Source organism: Hypanus sabinus, chromosome 7, assembly GCF_030144855.1.
Source record: "Hypanus sabinus isolate sHypSab1 chromosome 7, sHypSab1.hap1, whole genome shotgun sequence".
NCBI classification, from domain to species: domain Eukaryota; kingdom Metazoa; phylum Chordata; class Chondrichthyes; order Myliobatiformes; family Dasyatidae; genus Hypanus; species Hypanus sabinus.
Genome location: NC_082712.1, coordinates 399,335 through 418,679, shown reverse-complemented (window position 1 = coordinate 418,679; position 19,345 = coordinate 399,335). Strand labels below are relative to the sequence as shown.

Here is a 19,345-nt window from a genome sequence, read left to right as displayed (position 1 = left end):
AGCCACAGCACAGAGATGAAAGAGTCGCATGCAGCTCTGGAGCCGCATGCAGCTCTGGAGCCGCAGGTTGCCGACCCCTGGTCTAGGACAAGAGGGCACAGGCTTAGGATAGAAGGGCATCCTTTGAAAACAGTAAACACGAGGAAATCTGCAGATGCTGAAAATTCAAGCAACACACACAAAATGCTGGTGGAATGCAGCAGGCCAGGCATCATCTATAGAGAGAAGCACTGTTGATGTTTCGGGTTGAGACCCTTCGTTAGGACTAACTTTGATAACAGTGTTGTGGAGAAATTTCTTTAGCTAAAGCGTGGTGAATTTGTAGAATATGTTGCCACATGCAGCTGTGGAGGCCAGGTCGTTGGTTGTATTTAAGGCAGAAATTGATAGGTTCTTGATTGGACACAGCATCAGTGGTTACAGGTAGAAGGCCAGGAACTGGGTTGAGGAGGAGGAAAAGAAGGATTAGCCATGTTTGAATGGTGGAGCAGACTTGATGGGCCAGATGGCCTAATTCTGCACCTATGTGTTATGGTCTGCAATTATATACCTCTAGAGCTTCCTCTGTCAGCTCATTCCATATACCCATCACTTTTTTTTCAGAAAAGTCGTCCCTTGTATCTCTTAAATCTTATGCTCTTATTTAAACCTGTGGGTTCTAGTTTTATACTCCTTTATCCTGACGAGCAGATTGACCATTTATCTCCTCTGTGCCGTTCATGATTTTATCTATCAGGACACCACTCAGTCACCTGTGCTCAGGGAAAAATAATTGTAGCCTATCCAGTCTCTTAGAGTTTGAGCTCTCCAGTCCTGGTAATATGCTTCTGAAATTTTTCTGCAGTTTCTTCAGCCTAATTACAACTATCTTCTACCCAGTTGACCAGAAACGCATACAGTTATCCAAGTGCAATTTCACCAACATCTACTTTACCATGTCTGACTCTTTATTTGTATCCATCCTGGTTTCAATGAGGTCTTATCTTCCAGACCAGACTGCCACATGGGACCTTGTTAAAAGCTTTGCTAAGGCCCATGTAGATTACATTGTTGACTCTGATGTCATTAACTTTCTTCAAAAAATAGTAATCAATTTTGATGTGACACTATTTCCCCATACACATATCTCTGAATGATCTTTGTCACAGTAAATACAGATAAATATTCATTGGCTTTGGCTTTCTTTCAAGGGGAATACTCTGCTGGCTAAATTACTTGGTAGTCAGCACTGCCCAGCAATAATGCTTTGTGAATTGGGAGAGGTATTGCATGAGGTGGCCAAAATAAGCATCCTATGCAAAGAGGAGAAAGAAATTTGATGGTTGGCCAAGTTATGCTTCTCGACTTGGACAGAACTGTCAAACAATATCCATGTATTAGTGGAACCTGGAATCTTCTGAAGATTTCAAACTATTAAAAACATTCCACAACAAAATGTTTAAAAAGGCATAATTCAATTCAAATGCTTCATCCAATCTTAATGCTACCAAGTCCTTGTTGTGATGGAAAATAACTGGCTCTTTGAGTCTCAACAGTAGACGCCTGGACGCACACTGTTTTAATAATAAGGAATTTATTTACAAGGGGAAGTCGGGTCAACACAAGCAACTACAATACACAGAAAACAGTTACACATACAAAGAACATGGGAAAAGCACTACAACAGTTATCCCCCTTGACCTTGGATAGCTGCAGCTCCCTTACCAGGATAAACGATAGACCTTCCCAAACATAAATCAATGCACTTACCTTCAATGAGGTGGTCTGTAAGAGAGACCGAGCCAGGCACATGTCTCACCTTTTATAGCATGGGGCTGGGCAAGATAATCCAATTAAGGTGACCAATAATTTAGGTGTGCACTGATTAGTTGGGAGGGACCAAATGTTGATTAGCATGTGGTGTGTCCTCCGACCAGCCAGGTTGCAGTGCATCTGTCACGTGGCCAGTATCTCTGGATACACTCCACCCCTCGGAAGACGCACCACATAGCCAACACACATAAGAGGGTGAAACTATATCACATACCAGAAATAACTATTTTTAAGCAGCTAAGTAAATGCAGAGACTCTCAATCAGCTGGCATGCGCAACATAGTATAAAAATGGCTATGATTACAAGGATGAGTGCGATGGACCAGTGAATGGCAGTTGCCCACCTCCCCTCTAGGGACCCAAACGGCCACCAATTGCTCCATGAGGTGTTGTGCTGGAGGAGCTGATCCCTTGATTTTTGAATTTCAGCCACCGAGTCCCGAATGTGAGCAGCCAAGTTGCTGGACTCATCAGGGATAAAGGTATAGCATTCCTTACCAACCACTGCACACGTTCCACCAGCAGCAGCGAGTAGGTAGTCCAGTGCCATTCGGTTCTGCAGGGCGACCATCCTGACAGCTGTCTGTTCTGCCGCCGTTCGGGTGAGGGCATCCTCCGTGTGTTGCAGTGCCACTGCCGTCTCGTTGGCTAGAGTCTCGAGCACACTGGTCATCTGGATCACCTCCCGGGACAGCCGGGCCGTACCATAACTGGGAAAGGCTATCTTCCAGAACCTCTCTGCCTCTGTAATGGCCCTCTTATCCTGGTGGCTGCTGTACGCCGGATGCTCCCCAAGGTCATTCAGGGGGTGGATGAAGGGCACCACATATGCTGGAAAGCAGCAGCTGTACAGCTCGTGGGGAACCACGGGTAGGCGCGGTGGCCGCAGATCCAGTGAGTCCCGTTCAGGGTCCAGGGTGCCCCCAGCTTAGCGGCACCATTGGCAGTGGTCACTGGGGCACCCGGGTACCAGTTTCGCTCACAGTTGCAGTGACCAGCTGAAAAGAAGTGTGCTCATTGCGGAGTCTGCACCAGCATTCGTTAGGTCTACTCAGTGGCTGTGGAATAACTCTGAGGGTAGGGACTTGGGTAGAGGTCAAATTGTAGGGAGGGAAATACCAGTTCCTGAAGCACCCACCCCATCGGGGGTCAATTGGTAGCCGTTTAGGTCCCTAGAGGGGTGGTGGGCAACTGTCATTCACTGGTCCATCACACTCATCCTTGTAATCATAGCCATTTTTATACTATGTTGCGCATGCCAGCTGATTGAGTGTCTCTGCATTTACTTAGCTGCTTAAAAATAGTTATTTCTGGTATGTGGTATAGTTTCAACCTCTTATGTGTGTTGGCTTTGTGGTGTGTCTTCCAACGGGTGGAGTGTATCCAGAGGTACCGGCCACGTGACAGACGCACTGCCACCTGGCTGGTCAGAGGACACACCACATGCCAATCAACATTTGGTCCCTCCCAACTAATCAGTGCACACCTAAATTATTGGTCACCTTAATTGGATTATCTTGCCCAGCCCCATGCTATAAAAGGTGAGACATGTGCCTGGCTCAGTCTCTCTTACAGACTACCTCATTGAATGTAGGTGCATTGATTTATGTTTGGGAAGGTCTATTGTTTGTCCTGGTAAGGGAGCCGCAGTTATCCAAGGTCAAGGGGGGTAGCTGTCGTAGTGCTTTTCCCTTGTTCTTTGTATGTGTAACTGTACCATGTCCCCACACTGCTTTCTGTGTATTGTAGTTGCTTGTGTGGATTTGACTTTCCCTGGTAAATAAATTCCTTATTATTAAAACTGTGTGTGTCCATGCCTCTCCTGTTGAGACTCAAAGAACCAGTTATTTTCCATCACAACAGTCCTGCATAACATTTAAGCACTATCAAATACCTTAACTGTTTACAATCTAAGCCAAATGCATCTTAAAGTATTTTAAATCCTTCAAAAAAATAACAACATAATCTCTTTTGAAAATACTATGCCGTGCTAAGCTAGAAACCATTGCTAATCAGCCAATCCTCTATCCACTCTAGTATCTTCCCCATAATTCCATGGGGTCTTATTTTGTTAAACAGCCTCATGTGCAGCTCCTTATCAAATGCCTTCTGAAAATCCAAGTACACAATGTCCACTGTTTCTTCTTTGTCTATACTGCCTGTTGTTTCTTCAAAGGATTCCAACAGACTTAACAGGCAAGATTTTCCCCTAAGGAAGCCATGCTGACTCTGGCCATTTTATCATGTGCCTCTAAGCACAGTTATCTTGAAACCACATCCTTAACAATTGACTTCAACATCTTCCCAACCACTAATGTCAGGCTAACAGGCCTATAATGTCTTTTCTTCTGCCTCCCTCCCTTCTTGAAGAGGGGAGTAACATTTGCATATCTCCAGTTCTCTGGAACCATGCCAGAATCTATAGACTCTTGAAAGATCATTAATAATACCTGCACAATCTCTTTGGCTACCTCTCTTACAACCCTGAGGTGTAGTCCATCAGGTTCAAGCACTATTTCCCTAGTTACAGCAACTGCATTCACTTCTGCTAGTTTACCTTCATAGTTCATCTTTTCCCTCCTTATGGCCTTTTAGTCGCCTTCTGTTGGTTTTTAAATGTTTCCATATCCTCTGACTTCACCTGATTTTTGCTTTATCATATGCCCTCTCTTTTGCTTTTATATCGCCTTTGTCTTCACTTGTCAGCTACTGTTTCTGTTGCAATGTGGCTTTTGGGGTGACTGGAGGCGGACCCAAGTGCAGGACACAAGCACGGAGACGGACTTGGACTGGGAGCCAGGATTTGGACTTGGCTTGGAACTCGGAACCTGGACCTGCACTGGACTTGGGACTCAGAGCCTGGAACTGGAACAGGGCGCTTGGAACTTGATACATGGATCCTGGATCTTAGAACATGGAGCCAAGAACTGGAACATGGAGACGACAACACCAAACAAAGGCTATGTCCACACTAGACCGGATAATTTTGGAATCGCCGGTTTCACGTAAAAACGATAGGCGTTCACAAAAGGAGTTTTTTTAAAAATCTAAGCTATCACCCATCACTTGAGAACCTATTGTTTCCCACATTAACCTCTTAATATGCCTGTAGAATCTCCTAGGATTCTCTTTTACCTTATGTAAATTTGCTATTTTTTTGTCGTCCTGTTTTCCCTCAAGTATACTCTAGCATCTTTTTCTCAAGAGTTTGGCTTGATACCAACTGCTTATATCTTCCATAGTCCACCTCCTTTTTCAGACCAGACCCTCAATATTGCTCATGAAGTGTTCCCCACTGTTGCCAGCCAAACAGGAACATACTGTTCCTGAAGTCAAGTCACTTTTATTGTCATTTTGACGATAACTGCTGGTACAATACATAGTAAAAATGAGATAATGTTTTTCAGGACTGTGGTGTTTACAACTCTCCCTATCTTACTTTTACCTGTCTCACACTTGCCAGGCATCCCTTTACTTGCAAACAGCTTTAGCCAGTCAATTTTTCTAAGTTGTCCAGTGCCTCTAAAATTTGCTTTTCCCCATGCTTGGACTTTAACCTGCAGACTAATCTTATCCTTTCCCATAACTTAAAACTAATAGAAATCTGGTCACCAGTTCCAAAATTCTGCTTCGCTGACTCTTGTCTGTCCCATTTCCCACTGAGGTTCAGTGTTGCCCTTCTGTAGTACATTTATCTAGACTGTAAATTGTTTAAGAAAACTTTTCAGGACACTTAATGAATTCTGCCCCATCTAAGCACTTGGCAGTAGGGCAGTCCAAGTCAATATCAGAAAAGTAAAGTCATCTTCTATTACAACCTTTTTATTTTTACAGCTATCTGTGATCAACCTGCATAAAAATTTGGGTTCCATGTGCAATGCATCAGCTAGTGCTCATCAGGATTCAATGCCATTCATTGCTCTGTCTATTTACTGACTTCGTCTTGGAGTCATAGAGAACTACAGCACAGAAGCAGACCCGATGGCCCATCTAGTCTGTGCTGAACCATTTAAACTGTCAATCCCATCCCATCCATATCCTTACTATCCATGTACCTATCCAAACGTCTCTTGAACTTTGAAATTGAGCGTGCATGTACCACCTGCACTGGCTGAATAAGGTCCTAACCTTTCCAATCTTCCCACATAACTCATGTCCTCCAGTCCTGGCACGATCCTTGTAAATTTTCTCTTTCAAACTTATTTACAATTTTCCTGTAGGTGGGTGAACAAAAATGCACACAATACTCCAAATTAGGCTCACCAACATCATATACAATTTCAATATAACATCCCATCTCTTATACTCAATACTTTGATTTATGAAGGCCACTGTACCAAAAGCTTTCTCTACACCCCTATCTATCAATGCCAGAACTTTCAATGAATTATGGGTCTGTATTCCCAGAACTATTTTTTCTGTTGTACTCCTCAGTGCCTTACCTTCCATTGTGTAACACCTACCCTGGTTGATCCTGCCAAAGTGCAATACCTCATACTTGTCTGCATTAAACTCCATCTGCCATTTTTCATCTACTTTTCCAGCTGGTCCAGGTCCTGCTGCAAGAACTGACAGTGTTCCTTGCTGTCCACCACACCACTAATCTTATGTCAGATTTGCTGATTTGGTTAACCACGTTATCATCCAGATCATTGATATGGATGACAAACTACACCAATCCCTGCTGCACTCTGCTAGTCACAAGCCTCCAGTCAGAGGGCAATTATCTACTACCACTCTGGTTTCTCCCACAAATCCAATGTCTTATCCAATTTACTACCTCATCTTGAATGCCAAGTGACTGAACCTGCTTGACCAACCTCCCATGAGGGACCTTGTCTGATGCCTTACTAAAGTCTATGTAGACAACATCCACTTTCCTGGTAACTTCCTAGAAATACTCTGAGGTTGGTTAGCCACAACCTACTGCGCACAAAGCCAAGCTGACTATTCTTAATCAGAACCTGTCTATCCAAATACTCATATATCTGGTCCCTCAGAATACCTTGCAATAACTTTTCCGCTACTGATGTCAGGCTCACTGACCTATAATTTCCAAGTTTATTTTAAGAGCCTTTCTTAAACCTACAATTCTGCTATCCACAATTCCACCACTTTTGGCCTTGAATGCATAATGAATCAAAGTTTAAAGTATAATTATCATCTAATTATGTCTACCGTATACAACCTTTGAGATTGATCTTGCAGGCAGCCATTAAACAAAGAAGCAAAATAGAATTTGTTAAAGCCCCCACACTCCCCAAAGACAGCCAAACATCTAATGTGCAAAGAAAAAGAACCAATTGTTGAAAGTTGTTTTAAAAAAAAGCTAACAAACATTCCATAGAATACTAACCGCAGAGTCCACGCAAGTAGTCCACAATTGACAGGGTTTGACCTCTCCCAGCATTTAATAAAGTGTATGTGACATATACTGTGATTGCTGTCTTTGTTTTGTATCTAGGTGTGCGGCTATATTTCAGCACAATGCCCTTCAAGAATCCATCTGCAAGACCCAGCATGCTGGTGCTGGTACATGTACGACTGCCACCAGGATTTTCTGCTTCAGCCATGCCACAGAGGCCCTCCAAGGTCCACAAAGCTCTGTATATGAAAGGTATTTGCATTACAGGGGAACTATGACTGTATGCTGTTTCTTATTTATATGACATTAAAACAAAGAATCTGGAGTGGGAATTAGTCAAGCTATTTTTTGTCAAACCTGAAATCATGACTGATCTAGTTTTGGTCTCAATACCAATACTCCACTGCCCCAGTTGAAAGATCTGTCAGTGTGTTTTAAATACATCCAGTTTTCAGCGATAGAGAATTTCAGTCACAATTCACCAGAAGAAGGAACTCCTCCATGCCTTCAACTGAAATTTGTGCCCCTTATCATGGTGGAATTTGAGATAACTACGCCAAGGAGACATCCTCTCAGGATATAAGTGAGTGGGGGGGGGGGGGGAGAGAAAGAAGTGAGAATCTGTGAGGTAATAGGTAGAAGTTGTAATGGAATCAGATAGTGGACCACAGGAGAAAAGTCGAGAAGGACCTAAAGGCCTGTTTCTGTGCTGTAATGTTCTATGGTTCTTAAAAAAAAGGGGAGGGGCACCAGAAGGAGGCGAAGAGAAGGGAATGTGAGAGAAATTAGCTGATGTTAGAAAAATCAATGTTCATGCCATCAGGTTGGAGGCTACCCAGACAGAACATGAGATGCTATTCCTCCAACCTATGAGTGGCCTCGTCTTGGCAGAAGAGGAGGCCATGGGCCAACAGGGCAGCTTTGATGGATGCCAGAGGAAGGAAAACTCTGTTCTTTGAAGGGCATATACAATGTCCCAGAGTGGAAAGTCTCATCATAAGAACAGTTGTGGCAAAGATAGAAGAAATGAGAAAAAAATAATAGAATTTTTATGTGACAGGGTGGGAAGAGGTATAGTTAAGATAGTTGTGAGAGTCTGTATAAAACACAGTCAGCAGACAGTGTGTTTCCAGAGATGGCGAGAGATTGTCTTAAGAGATTCAAGATTGTTTAATGTCATTTCCTGTACACAAGTGTAAGGAGAGTAAAATAATGGTTACTCTGAATCTGACGCAGCACTAAATAAAGACACAAAAGATAACGAATAAGTTTAATAATAATAAGACAACACACAATAAATATCAATACATAAGACTGATTGATTGTATGTCCCTGAAGTGACACTAGGCTATACATAAGGTGACTGGTGGGAGATAAAGTACAGGTAGCTCCCGAGTTACGAATGTCCAACTTACAGACAACTCCTACTTACGAACCAGGGAAGGAGAATGCCGTCTGCCATTTTAAGTTGTTGCCATTGACACTGTGTTGAGTGTTTAACTTTGTATTTGGCTTAAATTTTTCTTAGTAAGGTTCACCCTGACCCCGCCCCCTCCATTCCGGTCAGCTGGTGGCCTCGTGGGATCAGCGCCGGGCTGGAGAACAGAGGTTTCCAAGTTCTATCCAGTGACAGAGCGCGCTGGGCTGATGTCGATCCAGTGACTCCCATACCATCCCTGCCGGGTTGATGTTGAGCTCACAACTCGACATCGTTAAAAAAAACACTGCCACCTCCAGTTTAAATTCCCACGCGGAATATTGTGGAGGATCAAATACTCAAACCCAGCACAGCCCCCACTTGTCCCATTTAACCCGGACCCGGGGAATTCAGTAACGCTGGTCCTTAGGACCTAGCGGACCTCGGGACCTGCCGCCCACAGTGTTTCTGTTGACGGAAAGCGATTGAAAATAAAGTGGAAATAATGAAGTGTTTGGAAAGAGGTGAAATGCCATTGGTTATTGGAAAAGCATTAGGCTACAATCGGTCAACGATTGGAACAATTTTAAAGAACAACGGATAAAGTGAGAATAATGGAGCATGTGAAAGGTGCTGCCCTGATGAAAGCTACAATTATTATGAAGCAATGCAGTGGTTTAATTATTGGAATACATATGTCCTTAAGTGTTTTATATGCATAGAAAGGTAAAATATATACTATATACTAAGACAAACATTTGACTGACTGATGCTAAATAATACCGTATTGTTCTGACTGACGTACAAATCCGACTTAAAGAAGGACTCAGGAACGGAACTTGTACGTAACCCGGGGACTGCCTGTAGTGGTGGAATTAGTGGGTGGAACTATCTTACTGCTTGGGGAAAGTAATTATTTTTGAGTCTGGTGGTCCAGTCAGTCCTCGCTAATAACTCTCCTACCACTGACATAAAGATTTACTGGTCTATAGTTCCCCAGCTTGTCCTTTCAGCCTTTCTTAAATGCACAATGTTAACCCATGTCCAGCCTTCCCACACCCATGGCCAATGATAATACACATATCTCTGCCATGATCCCAGCAATTTCTTCCCTACTTTTGCACAGTATGAAAAGTTTCTCTTGCCAAATATGGGTCTTTTAACTTGTGCAACGAAGTTCCTCCTCCATAACAATTTTTAACAAATAGAATTATGGTCACTGGTCCCAAAGAGTTTCCCCACTGACACTTCAATCTTTTGTCATACAATAATAGAGTAATAGAACACTGCACCACTGAACCAGACTCTTTGGCCCACCTAGTCCATGCTGAACTATTAATTTGTCCAGTCCTATCAACCTGCACACAGACCATCGCTCTCCATACACTACCCATCCACCACTTGTGCTGAAGCTCGTTCCACACTCTCAGCACCGTCTGAGTGAAGTTGTTCCTTCTAGTTTCTCTTAAACAGTTCACCTTTCACCCTTAACCCATGAGTTCTAGTTCTAGTCTCACCCAACCTTAGTGGAAAAAATCTGCTCGATTTAATTTATCTATACCCATAATACCCCTATAATTAACCCTATCATCCCCTTTCTCATTTCCAAATAGGAGGTCCATTGTTGCCCTTCACTAGTAGGGCTATCTACACATTGTTTGAGAAATCTTTCCTAGACACATGTAACAAATTCAATCTTATCCAAGCCTTTAAGACTTTGTGGTAATCCCAATCAATATTAGGGAATATGGAAATCACCAATTCTAACATTCGAAAGGTTTCTGTGAAATCCCCCATCATCCTTCTAAATAAAAGCAAGTACAGACCCAGAACCATCAAATGTTTCTGTTGTTTTTTTTCAGCTATCTGCTGTGTCCCTACATATTTAGATACCTCTAGTATGAGAATGTTGACCTTGGTAGCAGAAGTCATTTTATAACTGTGTATCAAGTGAGTAATTGTCTTATTACTGTGAGGTATCCGATGAAGTTGTTTCAAAAATTCAAATTTTGTTTTGCATACTCCTTGCTGTAAAGACCAACAATGTGATGGCTGGGATATAAATATAAGTGGGTGTATGTTTTATGGTGAGAGGATGGAGTTTTTAAAATTAAAAAAAAATTATTTTAAATGCGATTTGCAGGCGGGTTATTTAGACAACAGGTGTTTTCTGGAACTCACTGCCACTGGAGGTCATGGAGTCTGATACATTCACTACAAAAACATTTAGGCAGGCATTTAAGTAGTAAAGGCATAGGGTTGGTGTAGGTGGGCAAAAAAGGCAGAATGGATAAGGTGGGTAGAATGGCCTGTTTCTAATTTCTTCTATTTAAACTCGTCATTTTGTATACCTGATCATAGAACACAGGATGGACACAGGTCCTTCTGCTAAACCAATACATGGGAACCACAATACCCATCCAGGTAGTCCCAATTTCTGGTATTTGACCCATTTCCCTCTAAGCTCTGCTGTTCCATGCACCTATCCAAGTGGATCTTAACTGATATTGCTTATCGCCTCAGCTACTACCTTGGCAGCTTGTCCATTTACTTATCACCATCTGTGGAAAAAGTTACCCCTCAGATCCCTTTTAAATCTTTCCCCTCTTCCCTAATCCTTACCTTGGGGAAAAGACTGTTACCATCCACTTCATCTGTCCTTCTCCAAGTTCTAAATACTTTCATAAGGGTTATCATATGAGGAACGTTTGATGGCTCAGGGTCTGTATTTGCTGGAATTTAGAAGAATTGAGGTGGAGGGATCTCATTGAAACCTTTTGAACGTTAAAAGGCTTAGACAGAGTAGATGTGGAGAGGATGTTTCTCATGGTGTGGGAATCTAGGACAAGAGGGCACACCCTCTGGATAGGGGGGCGTCCATCTAATAGAGATGCAAAGAAATTTTTTTAGCCTGAAGGTGGTGACTTTGTGGAATTTATTACTGCATTTAGTTGTGGAGGCCAGGTAGTTGGTTGTATTTAAGGCAGAGATTGATAGTTCTTAATTGGATACAGATCAAAGGTTGCAGGTAGAAGGCTGAGGAATGGATTGAGGAGAGGAAAAAGGATCAGCTATAATTGAATGGTGGAGCAGATTTGATGGGCCAAATGGCCTTAATTCTGCTCCTATGTCATAGTTTCTTATAAGGTCACCCTGTTTCTCCTACGTTCCAAGGAATAAAGACTCTGTCTCCCAACTTCTCCTTATAACTCAGGCCTGCTGGTCTGAGCAATGTCCTCAAATGTTTTCTGTACTCTTTCCAGTTGAACTATGGCTTTCATATAACAGGCTGACTAGATCTAATCTGTACACAGAAATTTCAAGAAGTTGTATAGTTATATTAAAAGGGTGGCTAGGGAGGGGTAAGTTAGAAATCGGCAGAGCTTGCCTTTGCCTGGAATCATAGGAGATGGGTAGCATTCTTAATGAGTATTTCTTCTCTGTTCACTGAAGAGACAATTACTGTTGCTTAAGAGATTAGGAAAACAAGTGGAGAGTTTTGGAGGGCATTCATTTTACCAGGGAGGAGGTACTTGCAACCTTACAGCACATTATGTTGGATATATCCCAGGGCTGCTCATATCCAACAGGCCCAAAGGACTGAATGTTCTGCTGATGGTCCTGATCATATTGAACAACTCGAGATTGTTGGGCAGAGTACTGATGCAGTCTTTTGGACTGCATGTTTGTTCAGGTATTGTCTGCTTTGTTGTGTTACAGCTGATTTGATGCCAGTATCTGATTTTATAGGTGTTCTACTCTTGGCTGCATCTGAGAACGATGATAATGATGTCCTTTGGTGCATCAATCATGACTCTTTTCCCTTCCAGAGGCCACTGATGGAAGTACAGGTAAGATGGACACTGTTTGGAATAAATTACAGCTTGGACAGATTTAAAGTAGACAAGTGAACATGGCAGTAAGGGAAGCTACAAACCTGAAGGCTTTGTATTATAATGTATAATATACATTATATATACATATAATGTACAGAGGCAGAGATAGATAGGAGTTATCAGGAGGTAGTCACACCAAAAAACCAAGAAGTAGGCAGATGGGTGACGGTCCAGAGAGGCAGGGGGAGCAGGCAGAGAGAGCAGAGCACCCCTGCGGCCATTCCCATTAACAATACGTATACAGTACTGGATACTGTTGATGGGGATGACCTACCAGGAATGAGTTGTAGTGGTCCTGCCTCTGGCACAGAGGTTGAACCCTCAACTAGAAAGGGGAGGAGGGAAGAGAAGAGAGCGATAGTTTTAGGGGATTCTATGGTCAGGGGGGCAGATAGGAGATTTTGTGGGGCAGATCGGGAGTCTCGGATGGTATGTTGCCTCCCTGGTGCCAGGGTCTGGGACATCTCAGATTGGGTGCAGGCTATTCTTGAGAGTGAGGGCATGAACCCAGATGTAGTGGTCCATGTAGGGACCAACGATGTAGGTAAGGTGAGTGAGGGGGTCCTGCTTAGAGAGTTCAGGGAGTTAGGAGTGAAGCTGAAAGGCAGGACCTCCAGGGTGACAATCTCGGGATTGCTACCTGTGCCACGTGCGAGTGAGGCGAAGAATAGAATGATTATGCACATCAATGAGAGCATGGTGCAGGAAGGAAGCGTTCAGGTTTTTGGATAATTGGTCTTTGTTCCAGGGACATTGGGATCTGTTTCGAAGGGACGGTCTACATCTGAACTGGAGGGGTACTAACATTTTTGCTGGAGTGTTTGCCAGTGCTGCTCGGGGGGGTTTAAACTAGATGTGCGGGGGCAGGGATCCAGATCCAGAGGGTTGGTCAGAATGAGCATGGGGTTAAATGTGTAGAAGGTTCGGGTGATCTTGAAGGTCATCAAAATTCAGGGTGCAATTAGCCCGATGGAAGTTCAAGGAGCTGGGTTAGGTACAGTAGACAGTGTTTTAAGCAAAGAGAGGAGGAATGGGCTCAGAATTCTATACTTGAATGCGCGTAGTGTCAGAAATAAGACAGATGAGCTTGAAGCTCAGATGAAAATAGGAAACTATGATATTGTTGGGATAACGGAGACATGGCTGCAAGGGGATCAGGCCTGGGAGTTGAGTGTACCAGGGTATAAGTGCTATCGTAGAGACAGAAATATGGGAAGAGGGGGTGGGGTGGCCCTGTTGGTGAGGAATGAGATTCAGTCCTTAGCAAGAGGTGACTTGGAAACAGGGGAAGTAGAGTCCCTGTGTGGATTGAGCTGAGGAACAGTAAGGGTAAAAAGACCCTAATGGGTGTTGTGTACAGGCCCCCAAACAGTAGCGTGGATATTGGGTACAAGTTGATTAGGGAGTTAACATTGGCATGTGCTAAAGGTAATGCAGCCGTTATGGGAGATTTCAACATGCAGGTGAACTGGGAGAATCAGGTAGGTGCTGGACCCCAGGATAGGGAGTTTGTGGAGTGTCTAAGGGATGTATTTTTGGAACAGCTTGTGCTTGAGCCAACCAGGAACGAGGCTATTTTGGACTTGGTGATGTGTAATGAACAGGAATTGATAAGTGATCTTGAAGTAATGGAGCCATTGGGAAGTAGTGATCATAACATGATAAGTTTTTATCTACAATTTGAGAGGGATAAGGGCAGATCAGAGGTGTCAGTGTTGCAATTAAATAAAGGAGACTACGGAGCCATGAGGGAAGAGCTGGCCAAAGTTAAATGGGCGGATGCCCTGGCAGGAAAGAAAGTGGATCAGCAGTGGCAGATATTCTTGGGGATAATACAAAAGATGCAAAAGCAGTTCATTCCAGTGAGAAGGAAAGATTCAAAGAGGGGGAAGGAGCCACAGTGGTTGACAAAGGAAGTCAGAGATTGTATAGCATTAAAGAAAAAGAAGTATGACAGGGCTAAGATGAGTGGGAATACAGATGATTGGGAAAGTTTTAAGGAACAGCAGATCTTAACTAAAAAAGCAATACGGAGAGAAAAAATCAGGTATGAGCTCAGTCTAGCCAGGAATATAAAAGGGGATAGCAAAAGCTTTTTTAGCTATGTGAAGAGAAAGAAGATAGTTAAGAACAATGTTGGCCCCTTGAAGAATGAATTGGGAGAAATTGTTATGGGAAACAGGGAAATGGCAACAGAATTTAATGCGTACTTTCGATGTGTCTTCACCAGGGAGGACACAAGCAATCTCCCAGATGTATGGATGGGCCAGGGTCATAAGATATCAGAGGAATTGAGACAGATTGACATTAGGAAAGAAACTGTGATGAGTAGACTGGTAGGACTGAAGGTTTATAAATCCCCGGGTCCAGATGGTCTGCATCCGAGGGTTCTAAAAGAGGTGGCTCAGGAAATTGCGGATTCATTGGTAATCATTTTCCAATGTTCCTTAGATTCAGGATCAGTTCCTGAAGATTGGTGAGTGGCTAATGTTATCCCACTTTTCAAGAAGGGAGGGAAGGAGAAAACGGAGAACTATCGCCCTGTTAGCCTAACGTCAGTCGTGGGGAAGATGCTTGAGTCCATTATTAAGGACGAAATAGTGGCACATCTTGATGGCAGAAATAGGATTAGGCCGAGCCAGCATGGATTTACCAAGGGCAAATCATGCTTGACTAATCTGTTGGAGTTTTTTGAGGGTGTAACAAGGATGTTAGACGAGGGTAAGCCAGTGGATGTAGTGTACCTAGATTTTCAGAATGGCATTGGGGGCAGGGTTTCAACATGGATAGAAAACTGGTTGGCAGATAGAAAGCAAAGGGTAGCAGTGAATGGGTGTTTCTCGGACTGGCTGGAGGTGACTAGTGGGGTACCACAGGGCTCTGTATTGGGACCACAGCTCTTTACGATTTATGTCAACGATTTAGATGAGGGCATTGAAAACTATATCAGCAAGTTTGCTGACGATACTAAACTGGGTGGCAGTATGACATGCGAAGAGGACGTTAGGAGAATACAGGGAGACTTGGATAGGCTGGGTGAGTGGGCAGATACTTGGCAGGTGTCATTCAATGTGAATAAATGTGAAGTTATCCACTTTGGAAGCAGGAACAAGAGGGCAGAGTATTGTCTGAACTGTGTAGAGTTAGGTAAGGGAGAAATGCAAAGAGACCTAGGAGTCCTAGTTCACCAGTCAATGAAGGTGAAAGAGCAAGTGCAACAGGCAGTGAAGAGGGCAAATGGAATGTTGGCCTTTGTTACAAGGGGAATTGAGTACAAGAGCAAGGATGTCCTTTTGCATTTGTACAGGGCCCTGGTGAGACCACACCTGGAATATTGTGTACAGTTTTGGTCTCCAGGTTTAAGGAAGGACATTCTGGCAATTGAAGAAGTGCAGCGTAGATTCACTAGGTTGATTCCTGGGATGGCAGGGCTGTCTTACGCAGAGAGATTGGAGAGATTGGGCTTGTACACGCTGGAATTGAGGAGATTGAGAGGGGATCTGATTGAAACGTTTAAGATAATTAAAGGATTTGATAGGATTGAGGCAGGAAATATGTTCCAGATGTTGGGAGAGTCCAGTACCAGAGAGCATGGATTGAGAATAAGAGGTCAGTTATTTAAAACAGAGTTGAGGAAAAACTTCTTCTCCCAGAGAGTTGTGGAGGTGTGGAATGCACTGCCTCGGAAGACGGTGGAGGCCAATTCTCTGGATGCTTTCAAGAAGGAGCTAGATAGATATCTGATGGATTGGGGAATCAAGGTTTTATGGGGACAAGGCAGGGACTGGGTATTGATAGTGAATGATCAGCCATGATCTCAGAATGGCGGTGCAGACTCGAGGGGCCAAATGGTCTACTTCTGCACCTATTGTCTATTGCATGAACCATTCATTTTTAGATAAAGTAAGAGTAAAAGTCCAGTTGAACAGGTATCTTCTGAAGGCTGTTTTGGGTCTCAGTTCATCCAAAGGTTGGTCAGTATATGGAATGAATGGTTCAGGCAGGTACAGTAGTATTTTTTAATGAACACAGGGAGCAAGGTTTAGGAGGATGTGGACCAATCATAGGAATTTGGGACTAAATGGATGGGTACCATGTTCGGCATGGACTGGGTGGGCCAAAGGGCCTGTCTCTATACTGTATTGCTCTGAATTAAAGGTTACAAGAGGGTCAAAATTGTCAACTTACTATTTGGGAATCTCTGATCCCGCTGAGGATTGGTTTGTGTTCCCTTGTCTCACCTTTTATGAAGCCCACAATAAGATCTTTGGTCTTGCTGACATTAAGTGCAAGGTTGTTGCTGTGACACCACTCAACTTACTGGTATAGGAACATAGAAAACCTACAGCACAATACAGACCCTTGGGCCCACAATGCTGTGCTGAATGTGTACTTTAGAAATTACCTAGGGTTACCCATAGCCCTCTATTTTTCAGAGCTCCATATACCTCTCCAGGAGTCTCTTAAAAGACCCTACTGTATCTGCCTCCACAGTCGCTAGCACCCCATTCCACAGATACACCACTCTCGGTGTAATAAATAAATAAATAAATAAATAAATAAATAACCTTTGACGTCTCCTCTGTTCCTGCTTCCAAGCACCTTAAAACTGTGCCCTCTTGTGTTAGCCATTTCATCCCTGGGAAGAAGCCTCTGATTATCCACATGATCAATGCCTTTCATCATTTTATACACCTCTATCAGGTCACCTCTCATCCTCGGTCGCTCCAAGGAGAAAAAGGCCGAGTTCACTCAACCTATTCTTGTAAGGCATGCTTCCTAATCCAGGCAACATCCTTGTAAATCTCCTCTGCACCCTTTCTATAGTTTTCACATCCTTCCTTTAGTGAGGTGACCAGAACTGAGCACAGTACTCCCAAGTGGGACCTGAGCAGGGTCCTATATGGCTGCAACATTACCTCTCAGCTCTTAAACTCAATCCCACAGTTGATGAAGGCCAATGCACCATGTGCCTTCTTAACCACAGAGTCAATCTGCTCAGCAGCTTTGAGTATCCTATGGACTCGGACCCCAAGATCCCTTTCATGCTCCACACTACCAGGAGTATTACCATTAATACTATATTCTGCCATCATACTTGACCTCCTAAAATGAACCACCTCACACTTAACTGGGTTGAATTCCATCGGCCACTTCTCAGCCCAGTTTTTCATGCTATCGATGTCCCACTATAACCTCTGACAGCCCTCCACACTATCCATAATGCCCCCAACCTTTGTGTCATCAGCATATTTACTAACCATCCCTCCACTTCCAGGTCATTTATAAACATCATGAAGAAGAGGGTCCCAGAACAGATCCATGAGGCACTCCACTGGTGACCAAGCTCCATGCAGAATATGACCCAACCATACCTACTCTTTGCCTTCTGTGGGCAAGCCAATTCTGGATCCACAAAGCATGATCCCCTTGGATCCAGTGCCTCCTTACTTTCTCAATAAGCCTTGCATTATTTACCAGATTTACCAGGATGCTGCCTGGTTTAGAGAGTATGGATTATGATCAGAGATTAAGGGAGCAAGGGCTTTACTCTTTGGAGAGGAGGAGGATGAGAGGAGACATGATAGAGGTGTACAAGATATTAAGAGGAATAGACAGAGTGGACAGCCAGCGCCTCTTCCCCAGGGCACCACTGCTCAGTACAAAAGGACATGGCTTTGAGGTAAGGGGAGAGAAGTTCAAGGGGGATATTAGAGGAAGGTTTTTCACTCAGAGTGGTTGGTGCGTGGAATGCACTGCCTGAGTCAGTGGTGGAGGCAGATACACTAGTGAAGTTTAAGAGACTACTAGACAGATATATGGAGGAATTTAAGGTTGGGGGGGGGATTATATGGGAGGCATGGTTTGAGGGTCGGCACAACATTGTGGGCCGAAACGCCTGTAATGTGCTGTACTATTCTATGTTCTATTATTAAATGCCTTGCTGAAATCTATATACAAGGGGTGATTGATAAGTTCGTGGCCTGAGGTAGACGGAGTCAATTTTAGAAAAACTAGCACATTTATTTTTCCTTCATTTACACACTTAGTCCAGTGGTCGTGGAACATACGGATCCCTTCTTTGTGGAAGTTGGCGTCTTGGACCTCCAGAAGTGGTCCACAGCATGGGGTGATTGATAGGCTCGTGGTCTGAGGTAGAAGGAGATGAGTTATTAACTTCAACCTTTCTGCTTTTTCACTCGAAGAGTTGATCTGCACGTGCCTGTAATGAGCTGTATAACTCATCTCCTTCTACTGTAGGCTACGAACTTAACAATCACCCCTGCAGTGGACCACCTGGAGGTCCAAGACACGCTTGTTACATGCACATGCAGTTCAACTCTTTGAGTGATAATGCAGAAAGTTGAAGTTAATAACTCATCTCCTTCTCCCTTAGGCCACGAACTTATTAATCACCCCTGCTGTGGACCACTTCCACAAAGAAGGAATGCATATGCTCCACGACCGCTGGACTAAGTGTGTACATGTAGGAGAGGACTATGTTGAAAAATAAATGTGCTAGGTTTTCTAAAACTGACTTCTTCCACCTTGGACCACTAACTTATCAATCACTCCTTGCACACTACATCTACTGCTCTTCCTTCATCAATGTGTTTAGCCACATCTTTAAAACATTCAGTCGGGCTCATAAGGCATGACCTGCCTCTCCTGCAAAGATCATTGCCAGAGGCTCAGCAATCTCCTCCTTCGCCGCCCACAGTAGCCTGGGGTACATCTCATCTGGTCCCAGTATATCTTGCTCCTGTATGCCCTTTTGTCACCAGTTGATATTCTGCCAACATTGGTTGTATAATGAGCAAATATGTATATGGCATTTGAGTTGTGCTTAGTCAC

General features: G+C 43.6%; 1 protein-coding gene across 2 annotated transcripts in view; it reads left to right on the top strand.

The window, feature by feature from the left end:
- Window positions 1-19,345, top strand: part of nup155 (nucleoporin 155) — a 283,923-nt gene that overhangs the window by 107,467 nt on the left and 157,111 nt on the right. For both annotated transcript variants that reach the window (XM_059974027.1, XM_059974028.1), the window contains exons 11-12: window positions 7,277-7,429; window positions 12,345-12,445. In XM_059974027.1, the coding sequence (XP_059830010.1) occupies window positions 7,277-7,429; window positions 12,345-12,445 (254 nt within the window). The remainder of the gene's footprint in view (window positions 1-7,276; window positions 7,430-12,344; window positions 12,446-19,345) is intronic.